The 19793-nt window shown below is 41.2% G+C and overlaps 1 protein-coding gene across 3 annotated transcripts in view; it reads right to left on the minus strand.

Moving 5' to 3' along the window:
* Positions 1 to 6230: 6230 nt before the first annotated feature.
* The window catches only part of mier2 (mesoderm induction early response 1, family member 2), a 28671-nt gene continuing 15108 nt past the window's right edge, over positions 6231 to 19793 (minus strand). For 2 of the 3 annotated variants that reach the window (XM_088349629.1, XM_088349628.1), the window contains exons 10-12: positions 16500 to 16618; positions 16293 to 16426; positions 6231 to 7051 (exon numbers count right to left, since the gene is read on the minus strand). In XM_088349629.1, coding sequence (XP_088205755.1) covers positions 6852 to 7051; positions 16293 to 16426; positions 16500 to 16618 — 453 coding nt within the window. In that variant the 3' untranslated portion in view covers positions 6231 to 6851. Of the gene's footprint in view, positions 7052 to 12783; positions 12880 to 16292; positions 16427 to 16499; positions 16619 to 19793 lie in introns of all 3 variants that reach the window. The other variant, XM_088349630.1, reaches the window with a different exon arrangement.

Raw genomic sequence — 19793 nt, forward strand, 5'->3', positions numbered from 1 at the left:
TTTACACCTAGGGATAAACATGTCAATTTTTTCATGCCACTTAAAAATCAAATTACCTTGGAAATCACAATAACTCACCACTGGTGAGCTATTTTCAGATCAGGTCCGCAGAACCTCAACTGTCCATAGGGGGAACCCTGGTGCCAGCGAGGACCATGTTGGAGAACTCTGATTTAGACACTAAACATATTAATGATTTTTTTATGCCAATTAGAAATAAAATTACCTTGAAAATCACAATGACTCACCGCTATTTTCAGAATAGGTCCACCAGCCACTCGGGTGTTCATTAATTGCTTACATAGCGCCTTCAATTCAACAAACCTTGAATAATAAATGCTTTTTTTTATCATTTATCATCCAACATTTTTATTTGCACAAAATAGAACAATTATCAACAAACGAGCGCATCGGCACAATATTGCAAAAACAAACTAAAAAAAAAAAAATGAAAGTCAAGGAAGCTTTCCTGCTCATATCGAGGCCTTGTCCGTCGTCTCGGCTCTCTCGGGAAGTTCAAACGAGCGCAAATGGCGAAAAACAAACAAATAAATACACAAAGCGAAAGGAAAACGACATTTTTCGGTTCTTTCGCTTCCGCAAACGTTTCTGCGGATGTTTTCGGTTCGGAATGCGGAAGAATGATAAAAGATGGAGGGATAAAAGCGAGAGGAATCTTTCGGAAAAGAGGGGACATCGTACAGTAACTTGGATTGTTTATAAGCTCCACAAACTGCGGAATGTAGTAATATATACATACAGTCAATGTTCCCTCTAAACTGCGCGCGAAAATCTAGCCAGCTCACAAAAATCAGGGCTCGAAATTGCTAATTAAGAAGCCAATTAAGTCAAAGTTGCAGTGCATGAAGGTCAAAATACACGGGTTCCCCTGACGCTGTGTTCTAAATACGGTATTTTGAAGTCCAGGTCAAAATCGAACGAAGTTGAGTCAAGTCGGTAGAGTTTTTCGAGAACCGGCTTCTTCGGCTCGGCTCACTAAAAGGAGTCCTAAACGGCTCTTCACGTTGTTTTTGCTTTTTTAATCCCTACACGTCCAAATATGATGTAAAATGATGCACAACATAGCACGGCGGCGCAGTGGTTAGCACATGTGCGGCACAGTTCATGTCTTGGGAACCTCCTGCGTGGGTTCAAATCCAGCTTCAGACTTCCTGTGCGGAGTTTGTATGTTCTCCCCGTGCTTGCGTGGGTTTCCTCCGGGCACTCCGGTTTCCTCCCACGTTCCAAAAACATGCATTTCAGGTGAATTGGCCGGTCCAAATTGTCCCTAAGTGTGAATGAGCGAGTGAGTTGTCTGTCCCCGTGTGCCCTGCAATTGCCTGCCAACCAGTTCAGGGTGTCCCCTGCCCACTGCCCGATGATTGCTGGGATGGGCTCCAGCACCCCCTCGACCCTACTGAGGATAAGCGGTGTAGCTAATGAGATGAGATGCACAACATGACTTAAAAGAAGGGGGAAATAGAACAAAAAAAAAATAAAAAAATAAAAAAATGAAAAAGTAGTGAAAAGCTGAGGAAAAAAAGAAACAAAAGGAAGAGAAAAAAAAGAAGGAAAAAATGAGAAAGTCAGAAAAAAAGAAAAGAAAGAAACAAAGGAAAAAATGTAAATAGAAAACAAAAAGAAAAAAGTAACTGCTTGGAAAAAATAAACACAGAGATTTTTTTTTAAAAAGGAATTTTAAAAAAAAAAAGGAGAAAAAAACAGGGAAAAAGTGTTGCATTCGAATCATTTCCAATGATATCAAGTGAATTTTGTTGCCAACATTGTACATTGCCCACTAAAAAATGTGATTAAATACAGTTCTGTATCGTGCAACCGACTCAATAATCTCCCAAAAATGTTAATATTATGCAACAAAATATAGCAGGAAAAAAAAATGGATATCTTGTGAAAGAATTGTTAAAAACAAATGACGTTTGTAGGCCGTACAACCTTTGAGTCAATTCATTCAAAAGAGAAAAAAAATTTGCATTGCCGGAAACTCAGCAAAATGTAACTTGATGTCAAGTTTTGGACATGTTTGATAATGATTTAGTTGCCACACTTGGGATTGCCGTTGCTCACTGTTGTTTCAAGCGTTGCTCACCGACTGTGTGAAAGCTCAGACCCGCGGAAGATTAGAGGGAACATTGCATACAGTTGCTTGCGAAACTATTTGGCCCCTTGAAATTTGTGACCTTTTGCCACATTTCAGACTTCAAACATCAAGATATAAAACTCATTTCTTGTGAAGCATCAACAATAAGTGGGACACCATCATGAAGTGGAACACACTTTATTGGATATTTTCAACTTTTTTCACAAGTATAAACCAAAAAAGTGGGTGTGTAAAACGAATCAGCCCCTTTACTTTCAGTGCAGCAAACTCGGTCCAGAAGTTCAGTGAGGATCTCTGAATGATTCTATGTTGATCTAAATGACTAGCGCTGATAAATCTCAAGTCATTTTTATTTGTATAGCCCTTAATCACAAAGAGTCTCAAAGGGCTGCACACAGGTTATTGCACAGACTATTATGACAGCATCCCCTGATCTGGAACCAACATGAGGGCAAGGAAAAACTCAAAAAACCTCAACATGAGGAAAATGAAGAAACCTTGAGAAGGGACCGCACATGTGGTATCCCCCTTTCAGGATTACCAGGCAAAGGATGTTGCAATTACAAAAAATATAGAGATATTGTCCACAAAAAGTATAGGTTATTCATATGCTATGGAGTAGAAGTGTGTTTTAAGCTTAGAGTTCAACATTTCCACTGAGGTTGCAGATCGGATCTCAGGGGGAAGAGCATTCCACAGCACCGGGGACCAAATAGGGAACATTTTCGAATCTACCAATTTCTTCTTGGCTCTTGGGATCACTAGAAGACCAGCATTTTCAGAGCGAAGACTTCGGACCGGAACACAGGGGGAAATCAAATCTGAAAGATATGAAGGAGCAAGTCCATGTATGATTTTGTATAATACTAAGAGAACCTTGAAATCACATCTTAGGCGAACAGGGAGCCAATGCAGGTTAGCCAAATGTGGAATCAAGTCTCTGTACAAATGCACCCGCACTGTGCTAGTCTCAGAGGTCTGTTTAAAGCGCAGAGAGCATCATGAAGAACGAGGAACACACCGGGCAGGTCCGAGATATTTTTGTGGAGAAGTTTAAAGCTGGATTTGGATTACCCAAGATTTAAACATCCCAAGGAGCACTCTGCAAGCAATAATATTGAAATGGAAGGAGTATCAGACCACTGCAAAACTACCAAGATCGTGTCTTCCCCCTAAACTTTCTGCTCGTACGAGGAGAAAACTGATCAGAGATGCAGCCAACAGGCCCATGATCACTCTGGATGAACTGCAGGGGTCTACAGCTGAGGTGGGAGAATCTGTCCATAGGACAACAATCACTCGTAAACTGCACAAATCTGGCCTTTATGGAAGAGTGTCACGAAGGAAGCCATTTCCAGAAAAAGATATCCATAAAAAGTGTCGTTTAAAGTTTGCCACAAGTCACCTCGGAGACACACCAAACATGTGGAAGAAGGTGCTCTGGTCAGATGAGACCAAAATCAAACTTTTGGGCAACAATGCGGGACGTTATGTTTGAGGTAAAAGCAGCACAGCTCATCACCCTCAACGCACCATCCCCACCGTCAAACATGGTGGTGGCAGCATCATGGTTTGGGCCTGCTTTTCTTCAGCAGGGACAAGGAAGATGGTTACAATTGATTGGAAGATAGCTGGAGCCAAATACAGGACCATTCCGGAAGAAAACCTGATGGAGTCCGCAAAAGACCTGAGACTGGGACGGAGATTTGTCTTCCAACAAGACAACGATCCAAAACATAAAGCAAAGCTACTATCGAATGGTTCACCAAAAATAATATCAAGTCAAAGTCCAGACGTCAATCCAATTGAGAATCTGTGGAAAGAACGAAAAACTGCTGTTCACAAACGCTTTCCATCCAACCTCACTGAGCTTCATCTGTTTTGCAAGGAGGAATGGGTCAAAATATCCGTTTCTCCATGTGCAAAACTGATAGAGACGTACCCCAAGCGACTTGCAGCTGTCATTGTATCAAAAGGTGGCGCTACAAAGTATTAACTCATTGGGGCTGAATCATTTTGCACGGCCACTTTTTCGTTTTTTATTTGTTAAAAAAGTTGAAAATATCCAATAAAGTGTGCCCCACTTCATGATGGTGTCCCACTTATTGTTGATCCTTCACAAGAAATGACAGTTTTATATCTTTATGTTTGAGGGCTGAAATATGGCAAAATGTCACAAATTTCAAGGGGGCCAAATAGTTTCGCAAGCCACTGTATATACTGTATATATACCGGTGCCATACCCCTCAGAGAGAGGTGGCTAGAGTCAAGAACACATTCACACTTTTGACTCTTTCTGGAAGATGGATACAAAGGAGGGGGTTCCCAGCCCCTCACTCAATCCAACTGATGTATTACAACATATCATTGAGAGTTATTAGGTGACCAAAGCCTCCAATTCCAGCTCCAAGCATGGAGGCAATAGGTAAATCTTAGGTCAAACCAGCAACCTCCCAGTCTCAAGGGGGCGCCCTACCCCCAAGGCCACCGAGCTGGTTTGTAGAATGTAGTATACTTTTCTATTTTAACCTGAGAAAAAAGAAATCTAGTTATTCATATCGGATTGGTGATTGTTCTTATTTTACTGTCATTTAGAAGTTCAGTAAAAAATAAAATTAAAAAAATACTTAAAAATGAGCAAAATAACGCCTGCTATTCGGATCATTTTGTGATGATTACTGCCTCGGACTCTGATTGGCTCCCTGTCACTATTTAAACCCTCGTCTATCTATCACCTGTTGTCAGTCCGTCTGCAAACCTAAGTGTGGGACCTCCGTGGCGAGCGATGGCGGTGTCGGGAACGGAAAAAAGGCAAAAGCCAGGAGAGGAGAGTAGACGTGGTCGAGGTTAAAAACGGATCGTTATTCGGGACGGGAGAACAGACGTGGTCGAGATCAAAACAGGTCGTAATTCGGGAAGGGAGAGAAGACGTGGTTTAGCTCAAAACAGATCGTAACGGGAGACCAACTCGAGCAAAAAGGCGAAAAAGGGCTTGCCGTGTAAAAACGGGGATTCGCAGACGGACCGACAAGAGGGGACTGACAGGACAGAGTTTAAATACTGACAGGGAGCCAATCTGTCAACAAGCTGCACTTGGCGCCACACGGGCGGGGCCAATTGGGCGCCATGGCAACCGTGACAGAAGCTGGCGCCACATGGGCGGGGCCAATTGGGCGCCATGGCAACCGTGACACATTTCCCCCCAATTGTTTTTATAAAATGTATCTACTCGAGAGTTAGTGTAGGGAAATTGTTATATCCATTATAATGATGATTGATTTATAATGGATATAACAATCGTTATATCCATTATAAATCCATTATGATTATTACACAAAGGATATCAAATGTTTTGAAACCCTATACTCTCCATTTTTTACGTTGGTGATAAAATCATTCCGAAAAATATAATCTGGATTTCTAATTCAACCCTGGTTGTAGTACGACAATCTGAAATACTTAAGGGACAGTGTGTCATATTTAGAAGTCGTTTGACTGGCATCTTGTTGCTACGCTGTGCTCTTTGCACCGGTTTTCATTCGCATTAGGCCATACAGTGCCATCTAGGGGTTAAATATTACACACTGGCGCTTTAAATCCAGAAAATCAAAGACAGAAAGCAGACAAGAGAGAGGGGACGTTTGCCGTGAAATAAAGTGATCTTTGTGTGAAAAGACGAAGAGCAGCAAAACGAGCAACCGGGACGGCGTCAAGAGCCGGGAGAGGATTCTGGAAGTCCACTTGTTTGTAGTTTGTTCTGCTGGCTTTTTAGCAGTCTGAGGAAAAATTTCCATTCAAACACCACGTGCTCTCGACGGAACCGAGGAAAAAAAGAGAGCACGGGGAATAACGGGAACAAGCGGGACAAGTCTTTGTATGGTGAGGGAAAGGAGTCAAAAGCGGCAGGTGAGGCGGTCCTATTACCTGCCTCACCGCAATCCTCTGGAGCAAGGGTGTCAAAGTCATTTTAGCTGGGGGCCACAGAAAACAAAAACAGTCCAACGGGGGGCAGACTGGACTAGTACCAGTCGGTTCAAGAGAAAGAGAGAGATAAAAAGAGAGGGAAAAAAATAAAAGACAGAGATGAAACAAGGGAGACAGAGTAAGAGAGAGGAAGAAGGTAAGAGAGAGAAAACAGGAGAAAGAGAGCACATTGGAGGAGAGAGAGAAGAGAAAAAAGAAGAGAAAGACAAACAGAAAATAAAGACAAATGAAAGGGATAAAGAGACAGAAAGATCAAAAGGAGGCAAGCGAGAGACAGAGAGAAAAAGAATGAGCATGAGAAAGACAAAGAAAAGGAGTAAAAAAAAGAGAGAAAACAGAGCAAGAGAAATAGTAATACAAAGGGAGAAAGAAAGGGTCAGAAAGAGTTAGAGGAGAAAAAGAAAATAATCAAGAAAGACAGACAAATAGATAGAAAGAGGGAGATGGAGGGAGAGAGAGAATGAAAAAAGAAAGGGAGAGAGAGGTAAAAAAATAGGTAAAAAACAAAGAGAAAAGAAACACAAAAAGGAAGAGAAAAGGGGGTGAGAAAGAGAAAAAATAAAGGACAAATATAAAGAGAGAAAAAGTGTGTGAGAGGGAAAAACAGGGAGTTAAAAAAAAAGCTAAAAACAGAAAAATGAGAGAGAGAGCAAGAGAGAAAGAAAGAAACACTGCTGCAGTGTCTTTACAAGGGTGACACCAAGTGGACATACTTAAAACTGCAGCTCATTGTCCTCCCGCGCTTCCCTCAGTGTCGTCTTGCCGGCCGGATGAAAACCCTCGGGGGGCCCGATCCGACCCGCGGGCCGCCTGCTTGACACCCGTTCTCTGAAGCGAAAGGAGCGCAGATCTGCAAAAAACCCGGCAGGCGCCGGGCCGGGCAAGGGTCCCCCTGTTCCGACGGGTTTTGGGGAAGAACGGCGCCGCTTCCAGTCGGCAGTTCTTCATCTGGATGCGTTATATAAAGACACAAGCACGTGAGCAACGAGAGATAATGGAAAGCCTTGTGCCACGTTGTATTAGTGTCCTTTGTCCCAGTCAGTGGTTACATTGTGTCACAAAGTTGCACTATTTTGCATAGTTGACATAAAGCCAGCTCAGCATTTACCACCCACGAGGTATAAAGACCCCCTTGTACTATGATGGTTCCATTTTTATCACGGTTCGTACATTCAAGCACTTATTAAAGACTTTCAAAGCCAATTTTCAAAGTTTTCCAGTACCATTAACAGAAGAAATCCAAAACTGGTCATAAGAACGTGAGCCTTAACCCCTCTTTCAAACCCTAGCTCCAGCCCCGACTTAATTTTGGAACCCTAAAATCAGTTTAAAACCCTACCTTACAGCCCAAGCCCTACTTTCAAACACTAGCCCTAGCCCAAACAGAATTTTGGAACCCTAAAATCGAGTTAAAACCCTACCTTACAGCCCAAACCCTTGTTTTAAACCCTAGCTCTAGCCCCAACCTAATTTTGGAACCCTAAATTCGGTTTAAAACCCTGCCTTACAGCCCAAACCCTAGTTTTAAACCCTAGCTCTAGCCCCAACCTAATTTTGGAACCCTAAAATTGGTTTAAAACCCTACCTTACAGCCCAAACCCTAGTTTCAAACCTTAGCTCTAGCCCCAACCTAATTTTGGAACCCTAAATTCAGTTTAAAACCCTACCTTACAGCCCAAACCCTTGTTTTAAACCCTAGCTCTAGCCCCAACCTAATTTTGGAACCCTAAATTCGGTTTAAAACCCTGCCTTACAGCCCAAACCCTAGTTTTAAACCCTAGCTCTAGCCCCAACCTAATTTTGGAACCCTAAAATTGGTTTAAAACCCTACCTTACAGCCCAAACCCTAGTTTCAAACCTTAGCTCTAGCCCCAACCTAATTTTGGAACCCTAAATTCAGTTTAAAACCCTACCTTACAGCCCAAACCCTAGTTTCAAACCCTAGCCCCAACCTAATTTTGAAACCCTATAATCGGTTTAAAACCCTACTTTACAGCCTAAACCCTAGTTTCAAACCCTAGCTCTAGCCCCAACCTAATTTTCAATCCCTAACATCGGTTTAAAACCTTACCTTACAGCCCAAACCCTAGCTCTAACCCCAACCTAATTTTGGATCCCTAAAATCTGTTTAAAACCCTACCTAACAGCCCAAACCCTACTTTCAAACACTAGCCCTGGTCCCAACAGAATTTTGGAACCCTAAAATCAGGTAAAAACCCTACCTTACAGTCCAAACTCTAGTTTCAAACCCTAGCTCTAGCCCTAACCTAATTGTGGTGCCCTAAAATCGGTTTAAAGCCCCACCTTACCACCCAAACCCTAGTTTCAAACCCTAGCTCTAGCCCCAACCTAATTGTGGAACCCTAAACTCGGTTTAAAACACTACCTTACAGCCCAAACCCAAGTTTCAAACCCTAGCCCTAGCCCCAACCTAATTTTCAATCCCTAACATCAATTTAAAACCTTACCTTACAGCCCAAACCCTTGTTTCAAACCCTAGCTCTAGCCCCAACAGAATCTTGGAACCCTAAAATAGGGTTTAAACCCTACCTTACAGTCCAAACCCTAGTTTCAAACCCTAGCTCTAGTCCTAACCTAATTGTGGAGCCCTAAAATTGGTTTAAAGCCCTACCTTACAGCCCAAACCCAAGTTTCAAACCCTAGCTCTAGCCCCAACCTAATCGTGGAACCGTGAAATCGGTTTAAAACCCTACCTTACAGCCCAAACCCTAGTTTCAAACCCTAGCCCCAACCTAATTGTGGAACCCTAAAATCGGTTTAAAACCCTACCTCACAGCGCAAACCCTAGTTTCAAACCCTAGCCCCAACCTAATTTTGGAACCCTAAAATCGGTTTAAAACCCTACCTAACAGCCCAAAACCCTAGTTTCAAACCCTAGCTCTATCCCCAAACTAATTTTGGAACCCTAAAATCGGTTTAAAACCCCCAGTGCCTACCCTTGCCCCACACCTAACCCAACCTGTAACCCTAACCTTGTTTAAAACCGCTCTAAACCCATTTCGGAACCCTAGATTCTATTTAGAACCCTGATATGGAGCTCAAACTCTGGTTTCTTACCCTAAACCTAAATAAGGGAAACACAAATAAACATAACCCAAACCCTAGCTGTTACACTAGCCCTAACCCTGTCTCAAACCGTAACCCTTGCTTTAAACCCAAACATCTAACTCTACCTGTAACTCTCGCCCCAACCTTGATTCAGAACCCTAAATTGAGTTTAATACGCTAACAGAGAGCCTAAACCTTAGTTTCCATCTCCTGCCCCAAACCTTTGTTGGAACAATAAAATAGTTGAAAACCCTTGTTTGACCACCTCACCTAAGAAACATGGCAACAAGTTCAAGTATTCACAAGCACTTTTTCTAAAATTCAAGCACTTGAGCAACCTGGTAAACACAACATTGAAATTCAAGCATTTTCAAAGGTTTCAAGCACCCGTCTGAACCCAGGAAGTGTCTTTAAAAAAGTTGAAAGTAGAATATCTTTTATATTAAAAGATGCCCAGTTCAAAGAGCCTTTATATTTGTTTTTACTGTTCCTATCTGCTTTTATCTTAATTTTATTATTGGTGCTCTGTTGCCGGAGGAAACGGGGCGGGGAGGATGTGGGGGGATAGATTTCAGGCATGGGCTTGCGGTTTTATTTTATCCTAGGGTGAAAATGGTGAAAGTAAGAAAAGGACCGTTTCAAATACAGTTCAAATCCCGAACAAAACCCCCCAAAAAGATGAAAAAGGAAAAGTTTAATGAAGCGCTTCTAAGAATTTCACATACTTGCAGACTCAACAAAAGGCGCTTGACAGAGGCTGCAATGATGATTTTAGCCAGAAGATGGCGTCAGTAAGTACTATATTTTGAAGTTATGGACACCAGCTTTAAGAAACCATGATTAATTTGTTGCCTGACCAATGTCTAAAAAATTTCATAGGACTAGAATGCCGTTGAATAGAAAAAAAAGTTTTTTTTCTAAAGTTTTATGAGAACCTTGTACATCTGATAGTACTCTTCGCCAGAGCAAATAGGTGCGAATTAAAAATAAGATCTTAAACTAGATTCAAGCCCAACTCGAGGCAGAACCAAAATTCAGGTCGGGTCCGGCCTTAAGTGTCAATCATTACTTCGGGTTGAGGCAGGGCTTCTATTTTGCTACTTTTTAAACAAAATTATCCGCCAGTTGTTGTTCTCTGTTGTTTTTCTTTGTGTAGGAACCAGTGCCAAAGATTCATGATTTAAAATAAGGAATTTTCCATGACTAAATTCTTATTTTAATATCATGAACTATCAAAATTCAAATCGCTACTTTCATCAAAAAATTAAATAAAATAAAGCATGGGAGTGGAGCGATGGTATCATATGAATGGTTGGAAGACAAGTGCAATACAATGATTATCAATATACTTGTGAGATAATTGTCCAAAAAGTATTTTTTCTCTTCTAAATACACAAAAATATAATATAATGTTCTTTGTTTTTTTATCACAATCGTGAGAGTTCACTCATTGCTCTCTCAAGCAAACACGGAGGTGCCGTTGCATGATAATTGTAATTCCCTGCTCTCTGGATTTTCCCAAAAAGTTCGTCACAATTTTCTTTTGGTACGTTGAATTTCCTTAAAGCACTTTGATTTGCATTTCAATGTCCGAAATACTCTTTGATTTGATTCTGTATACCGGGTTCGTACGGCTTTTTCATGGCCGAATCCAATCACTTTGCAAGCACTTGCAAGGCCAAGTTTTCTAATTTTCCAGTACCTTCTATAGTGGAATAAAACTAGAAACATCTAGAAGGTGCCCAACTGACAGGACTTTGGCTGGGTCAGGGCGACTCCACCTATTTGCTAAACTGATAAGAATTTGGACTCCAACTATTTGCTTAACTGATAAGAATTTGGCTGGGTCAGGGCAACTCCAACTATTTCTGGGAAATCGAGTAATTTCAGAGAATCGAGCGCCCGGCTAGAGAAAAACAACACGTCATCGCTGACCGAACACAGTAAAATGCGACGGTCGCCCGGACAACTCGGAGAACAGGACTGAATGTTTGGATGAAATAAACAACGTGTCCCCTCTCATTTCAACTCTCTCTGCTCTGTTGTGTATGTTTTGGGGCGGGAGCCGATATACGTCCTGCACCGAAACCTCAAAGGAAGAAATCAAAAGATTTTTGTTTTGTCGACTGTGATGACTAAAATAAAGTCGTTATCTTGCTGCCAGCACATACTTTGTGTTATTTTGAGCTGTTCCTATCTATGATCTGTTCGTGTCAATGGGATGCTATAAACTGACATGAATTCTGCCATTCTGCTTTAAAAATGCATGTGAATAGTGGCTACGTCACACTTCTTTACAAACAAAAAAAAGGGCTCTATTAGGTTTTGGGTAATGTTGGAGTTGAAAACAAAAAAATGAAAGAACTGTATGCATAAAAACAGAAAAAAGGAGCCAATTTTGGACTCATTTTAATGATATTGATTGCTCCGAAGCGGTGTGCATTCAATCTTTCCATCGATAGCTGATCTTTTACTTGTTGTTTCACGAATTTCCATTTATATTTTGTGCGTGTTTTTAGAGGATCTATGTCTAAATTGGTCAGAATGGAATTGTAATTAGTAAATTGTTTTGCATTTTATCATTCATTTATAGCACTGAAGAGTTCATATTTGAAATTCATATTTTATTGTTTCGCCTTTTGAATGAATTCCGTGTTGTTGGTTGACTTTGCATCTGCTCAGTGTGTAAAAAGCTAAATTGGGTTTGTATTTTAAAGATCGTTTTTGTATATCTGAACATATTTTAATTTATATTTCATGTGTTTTTTGAGGATCCCCTGCAAAACATATGAAATTACTATTTACTAAATGAGTGTGTGCATAATGTATTATTATTTTGGATTACATATAATCAAGATAGAAAAAAAATCTGTGGAGCCGTTTGGAAACCAAAGGCCCAGCCAAAAGAGACAATTTTCTAAATAGAGTCGCAGCCTCTTGGGTATGACCAGTAGGGGGCGGTGACGCTTCACATGGCAACACCAAAATGACAAGCCTCTAGAGCAGTGTTTTTCAACCAGTGTGGCGGGGCACACTACTGTGCCATGAGAGATCGTCAGGTGTGCCGTGTGATGATCCAATCTCACTTTTTAAAATGTCAAATTTGATAAAACATTTAGGAATCTCTTTCTGCAAATATGATGTCACTGTCAAGTGTCTGTGCTGTAAAAACTGGGGGTATTATAAATTATATTGTAATTAAACATACTGTTCAGTGTCATTTTATAACATTTTTGGCCAATGGTGTGGCGCAAAATTTTTCCAATGTAAAAAAATGCCCTGGTTCAAAAAAGTACACTGCTCCAGAGGGCAGGCATGTTGGCATTATTTTCATGCACTTTAAAATAAAAATCCTTTATTGAATGGTCTATAGAGTCAAACATGGCAATAGCAAAATCTTCAATACATTTTCAAGCACTTTACCCAAATTTCCTGACCTTGCAAATACAACGCTTGAACCGCATTTTCAAGGATTTCAAGCACCCGTACAAACCCTGCGTACAGAATATAATTTCCGATCTCGGTTTTCATTTTGCACATTGTCATTTTTTGATTTTTTGAGAACTCTAAGAGCAAGAACAGAATAAACGGGCGTTCTACTCGTTGTTTACCTGCCGGCTGCAGCCTGCTTTCTCACAGACCGCATGGATGTCACGGTTTTAAGAGAAAGCGAGGAGTCCTTCTGCGCCGAGGGCGGCCGTCCTCCTCTGCGGCGCCGTGTCAAAAAGGGGGATGAGCCATGCAATGCGTGGCCATACACAAAACGAGAATGAGGAAAAGATGCATAAATGATTCCGAATATTCTCAATGTGAACAAAAAAGTGTGATGTGATGTGAAATATGGTATGTGAATGGTTTGTTTACAAAGGGAGTGGCTGTAACACATTTCAGACATTTATTGATAATTTTAAGAACTCGTTGATAAAACGAAGTGCAGTAATCCCTCGCTGTATCGCGTTCTACGTTTCGCGGTTTGGCTACATATTTTCATCGGGCATTGTGTTCTGCATTATGATTGGCTAAACAAGGGGTTGGAAACCATATAGTGTCATGATTGCAGATTCAGGGCACCCGCGACTACCCTAGCCCTGGTCGCTGATTGGCTCCCTGACTCTTTTCAAACCCCCGTCTTCCAAGAGGAAGCTGTCAGAACGTCTGCTAACCTATGCTCTCAGCTCGGCAAGCTTTGTACTATCCGACATTCTCCTGCCCTGTTTTCTCCTGCCTGATACCTGTTGCCGACCTGTTTCCGGACCCGTTTCTGTTTTGCTCTTTCGTCCCGGCCATCGACCCGTTTTGCCCTATTTCCTGCCTGATAACTGTTGCTGACCTCTTTTCTGGACTCGTTACTGCCTTTGCTCCACTGTCCCGGCTACCGACCAGCTTTCCTGCCACCCACGACTACCCTCGCCCGACACGGTAGTGCCACTCCCGCGTTTCTGCCATCAGCTACCCGTGACCGACGATCATGGGATCGTGGAAGCAAGCACCGCTCTCTTTCTCAATAAAACTGAGTAAAACGAACGCTATTGGGTCCTGTCTCCGTTTCTGGCTTGTGACAAGAGAGATCTCTTCAATGGTGCATATGGCTGGAGATCAAATCAAACTCATGCATATTCCATCCGAATTTGGCCAAATCTGGTAGACACAGTCTTGGAATGGTTCTGTATATAGAGGGCATATGTATGTTAGGACCAGAACGGAAACAGGACCCAATTGCGTAACGTTTACTTCAAGTAACGATCCGGTGTTCGCTGGACGCGGAAAGCAAATCTCTCTCTTCCTCGGGTTGTGATCCGAACACGGAACCGGATCTTCCGTAGCGAGCGGAGGCGGTGTCGGGGACGGAAAAACAGGTCGGTATCCGGGACTGGGAAAGCAAAGCGTGGTCGGGGTCGGAAACGAGTCGTAAGCCTGGAAAGGAGAGTAGACGTAGTCGGGACCAAAAACGGGTCGTAGCCGGAGACAAACGGAAGCAAAAACGGGACGGACGGGAGTCAGGGTCGAAAAAGGCTTGCCTTGTATAAACAGAGGTTTGCAGATGGACTGACAACAGGGGATTGGCAGGACTGGGTTTAAATGGGGACAGGGAGCCAATTAGAACCCGCGGCGGTTGGCGCCAAATGAGCTTGCACGGGTGATTCACATCGGTAATCATGACAACTTACCACTACGGGATAAAGTCAAGGTGTTACACCAACAGACCTGGTTTTGGCTGAACGGTGCTAAGGAATCTGGAAGCTCATTTAACAATTTAGGTTCACCGTTGAGACACTTAATAATAAAAACCCACATAAAAAAATGTAATCAGCCAGAAACGCCAGCCAATATGATTAGGTGAGTGGTAGGAGTGGGTGGAGCTATGCAGACAGCGCACTTCTGCCTGCCCGGCGCACCAAAGGTAAATACGTCCGTACCCTCGTTTGCAGTATTTTTGACATTTTTACAAAATCACCTTGCTTGCACCTTGCTTTGTTGTAATTGGCCTTTGCAGCCCTTTGAGACTTTGTGTGATGAAGGGGTATACAAGTGACTATGCAAATTGAAACATTTACCAAATTTTCCGCACTATAAGGAGCGCATAAAATCTGATTTTTTTTTAAAAAGCTGACTATGCGCCTTATAATCCAGTGCGCCTTATATATGGATCAATATTGAATTACAAGGTCTCGCAACTTACGGTAAGCAGCCACCGACTCCATTTTTCGCGTAGAAGAAGAAGTGCGCTGTGCATACTGGGAAATATTAAACAACGATTCTCTTTTATTTGTGCGTTTGTATAAAGACCCTGAAAGGGCTCCTATTAAGAGACACGCTTACAACGCAGAGTTTAAACTCAAGGCGATCAGTCACGCAGTAGAACACGGGAATAGAGCAGCAGCGAGAGAGTTCGACATGAATCGATGGCCAAGTAAGGAAGACTAAACAAAGTTTCCGTGGCAATAAAGCGAGATGTCCACAGTTAGAGGACACACTTGACCAGTGGGTTGTTAAACAAAGAGCAGCAAGTAGAAGTGTCAGTACAATAACTATTCAAATGAAGGCAACAACGCTGGCACGGGAACTTAACATTAAAGAATTCAGAGGTGGTCCTACTTGGTGTGTGTTTACGTTGTAGCGGGCAGAGACGGGAGTCGTAGGCGGAGTGTCAAACAAAGGTGCCAACGAAAGCTGCTTTAATGACATTTAAACTTGCAATCGAAACTTACAAAACAAAACAAAACACGAGAGTGGCTCGAGCCGGCAGAATTAAAATGCCCCTTAGGAACTCGCTAACTGAACAATGGTTCCATGGGTGAATTATGTAAAACCCACTACAACGTTTTACATTTTACAGTTATTATGTTATTGCTTTACTGTTATTGTTTTGCACATTACGAGTGTCACTATATTGCGATTGCACTAACGTTTAATTTACCATAACAGTATTAGACGTTTTTTTGCGTGTTGACTAAATGGAGGAAAAGTAAAATGTTATGCCTTGCTGTTGTTCAAAGATGTTAAAGATGTGTCACCAAAATGCTTTACCTCAGAGAAAATAATAAAACGGCTGTTTATTTATTTTGGAAGTGAATGGATAAGCTTGTTTGTTATCTATTAATAAAGTTTGACTGACCTATCTGACTGTTTTGCTGACATTCCCTTTAGCCCGGCACCATCTAACAGTTGCATAACGTAACTACATCCTCTACTGTAGCCAAGTCAAGTTAAGTCACATTTATTTATGACGCCCTTAATCACAAAAATGTCTCGAAAGACTGCACAGGATTACAATTACAAAATTGCACAAAGACCTGATCTTTAAACCAGCATGCACTTATAGCGCCTTATAATGGGGTGCGCCTTATGTATGGAAAAAGTTTAAAAATATATCATTCATTGAAGGTGCGCCTTATAACACGGTGCGCCTTATAGTGCGGAAAATACGGTAGTTCTTTTTCAAACCACTAGAGGGAGCCAGAGTGCGAGTGGTAGTATGTGTTGATTGCTGTTAATTACTGAATAAGGATTTGATAACAACTGTTTACTCAACTGAAATAATTCAGTACGAGAACTATTTCTATATAAATTCAAGTATGTTATCTTACTTTAAATTTTAAATAAGCATTCTGGAATATACCTTGTTTGTCCAGTTCCAGGCTCGATCGCCGCCGTAAAGGTGGCGCCAGTTTACCGGGGCTACTGCGAGACAGTAAAGTGGAATTATTGCTTGCTTTCATTTGGCCACAGTACTCATCCTGGTCTTTTTCTTCCCTGTAACCCATTTCAGCTCGTTTCAGGATCAAGTCGCTTTATACGAGGACTGGTAGGTTCTGACGAAACTCACAGTAAAGTGTACTTCTTGCGAGTGATCCTGGTGGCTTGTTGAGTGAAGTAATCGTGGCGCTCCGATTTCTTCCACATGTAGTAGTACTCCACGCACTCCCCCACAGAGCGGGTCCTTACCTGCGTAGAAAGGGGATTATGGCGGGCTGTCAGAATCTCATAAACTTCTATTTATTTACCATAATATTTTTAGAAACAGAGATCCCTTGGTTTTTCGTGGTTAACGGGGACCAGAACCAAAAAAGTGAAAATCCGCAAAGTGGCGGTGCACCCTCATAAAAGCCCCCGGAAGGTTAAACTTACATCGACTACTACCGACTGAGAGTAACAACAAAATAACCAGGGTTGGGTAGGGTTGCTTTAACTGGACTACTTTCAATTACTTTTGGATGACTCCAATACCAAATATGCTCATAAAAGACAAAAGAAACTAAATATGAATAAAATGATGACTCACAACACGTGGTAAGCTTTCTCTCCTGGCTTTGATCCCTTTGATCTCCGGCAAAACTAACATAAAATGCGACAGAAACAAAATGAAAATCAATCCAGCTTTTTGCCCTTCCATGTATTCAGTTACTCCCCAAGCCTGCACAAAATCAGAGTCATTTTATTCCTATTTAGTTTCTTTTGTCTTTTATTAGCATATTTGGTATTGGAGTCATCCAAAAGTAATTGAAAGTAATCCAGTTAAAGTAACCCTACCCAACCTTGAAAATAACACACAACACATAATGGCAGCAGAAAAGGAAAATTGGAGTGCTTCTCCTCTCAGAGTAAGAAAGCAATTTAGAGAGCGGCTGGGTAGCTGGGTGCTAACATCAGGTCTCCTTGATTTTAGCCAAGTCTCTTCAAGCTAACAACAGAGCTGACAACAGACATCTGGCAGGATTTTATGAAACAATGTTGATACAAGAAATCACATGTTGCTGACTAAGCGAGTCGATTCCGGAAAAAAAACTTTGGAATCCGAGAAAAACATCACGTGATCTTGTTGAGCACAGTATAAATGCCAGCGTCTCTCGGACGGACATCGAACGTGGCTTGAAGGTGGACAAATGAACAGATGCAATAAACTTGTGTTCCCTCTTTGCCATGTTTCGTCTCTGCGTATATTTTGGGGGGACGCCTCTCCAAAAGTTTCCCATGAGTTGTAGCTCCAGGTCATTGATATCATAGTTAATTGAGCTGGCGATGCTGAAATACAGGCTCTGCAGGGGTAGCTTGTGTGGCTTAGCCGTAGCAGTTGGCGGGACCTCCAGCCTGGCTCTTGCTCACTGATACAATACCTTAAAACACTACAGAATCGGAACAACACTAGTTATTTATAGTCTGATTAAATGACGCACAGGGCGGATAGGTGGCAGCCCCACAGTGCGGAGGTCCAGGGTTCAATTCCAACTACTGCAGCCTCCCCGTTAGCATGTTCTCCCTGTGCCTCAGTAGGGGGCGGTGAGTCTTCACACGACAACGCCAGACTGACAAGCCACCAAAACAGACGTGCGTCACACAGTTTTAAAACAGTTTTCTTCATTTATTGCGTGGTATTTAGAGTCTGACTGCCAAGAAACATGGACATGGCAACAATTTCAAGCATTTTCAAGCACTTCACCCAAAATTCAAGCATTTTTCCGAGCTTGAAAACATTAAAATTCAAGCATTTTCAAAGATTTCAAACAGCCGTACGCACCCTGACAAGGGCACACATTCATCATCGATCTAGCTTCTTGTTTTTGCTCTAAAAATGCACCAGATTGATGTGTTTGAATTTTATTTGCATAAAATTATCTTGCGAGGAAGGCATGCTCACAAATCCTCCCTCGAGTGTCCATCCGCTAGGGTCTCACAAGATTCTATGTGAGACACTATTGTGTGTTACGCTTACTCAGAATGTATAGTTTTTATTTTCTTTTTTGTACTAAAATATTAATGCAAGAGTTCTCTACTCTTAGAATTGCCTTATTGGAAAGCACAGGCTTCGATTTTATGTGCATAGGTAGAAGGAATCGTAAACGATAAAAGCATACATGCATGTGAAAAAACGAAATGTACATGATGTACTTTGACATTTACTTGGACATCTGTTGTGGAGAACCACAGGGGTCTATCCTGGGTCCAAGGTTATTTAATTTATATACCAATGATATTCTTAATGTTTCAAAACTATTAAAATTAGTAATATTTGCAGACGACAATAACATTTTCTATTCAAATGATAACTACATTGATTTGGTAACCTGCATTAATCGTGAATTAATTAACCTAAAAGTATGGATGGATATGAATAAGTTATCTTAAAATTCAAATAAAACCAAAATAATATACTTTGGTAATCGCAAGGCAAATAAAGATTTAGAAGTAAAAATGGATGGTGCTGCAAAAGACACTGTATCAGAAGTTTTTAGGGGTCATAATAGACAATAAATTACGCATTTCAATAATTAATAAAGTCAAATTCCTATTAAATTATAATGCATTGTATTTGTTATATTGTTCTCTAGTTTAGTCAAACTTAACATATTGTGCAGAAGTCTGAGGCAATAATTACAAAAGTTCACTACAGCCCCTTTTTATCCTCCAAAAACGTGCAATTAGAACCATACACAGGGTAGGATATCGGGATCATACTCATATTTTATTCCTGCAGTCCAAATGATTAAAATTGGATGATTTAGTAAAAATGTTCACTTCACAACTGCTATTTAAGGTCAACAAAAACATGGTGCCAGAAAACATCACAACAATTATTCATTCGGTAAGAGGGAAATTATAAGTTAAGGGGCTGTAGTACATTGAAAATCCCAAAGGTGAGAACCACCAGGAAAAGTATGTGTGTGTCTGTGTGTGGAGTCAAACTTTGGAACAATTTACAAGACGTGTTCAAATATAAATACAAAAAAACATTCCTGATGAAGAAAATGGGGTATGAGTGATATGGGAGATTGGAAATACTGCATTTAAAACTATGGTTAACTTTGTTATTGTTGCTATTATATCATAACTGTTATTATTAATATTATTGCTATTGTTATTATCATTGGTGTCGCAGTGATTTTTGGTGACCAATCGCATGACGTTGAGGGAAGGGTACAACAATGATTATGTGACTATTGTTATTATAACTATTGATATCTGACCTCTGTAATGTGTGTATCCTTGAGATTGTGTTGTTTTTCGACACTAAAAGAGGAGCTATCTATAGAATGTACCGTAAATTCCGGACTATAGAGCGCACCTGATTATAAGCCGCACCCACCACATTTTAAGAGGATAACTGCTTTTGTACTTACACAAG

Source organism: Urocampus carinirostris, chromosome 12, assembly GCF_059441175.1.
Source record: "Urocampus carinirostris isolate Australia breed hairy pipefish chromosome 12, RoL_Ucar_1.0, whole genome shotgun sequence".
Lineage (NCBI taxonomy): Eukaryota > Metazoa > Chordata > Actinopteri > Syngnathiformes > Syngnathidae > Urocampus > Urocampus carinirostris.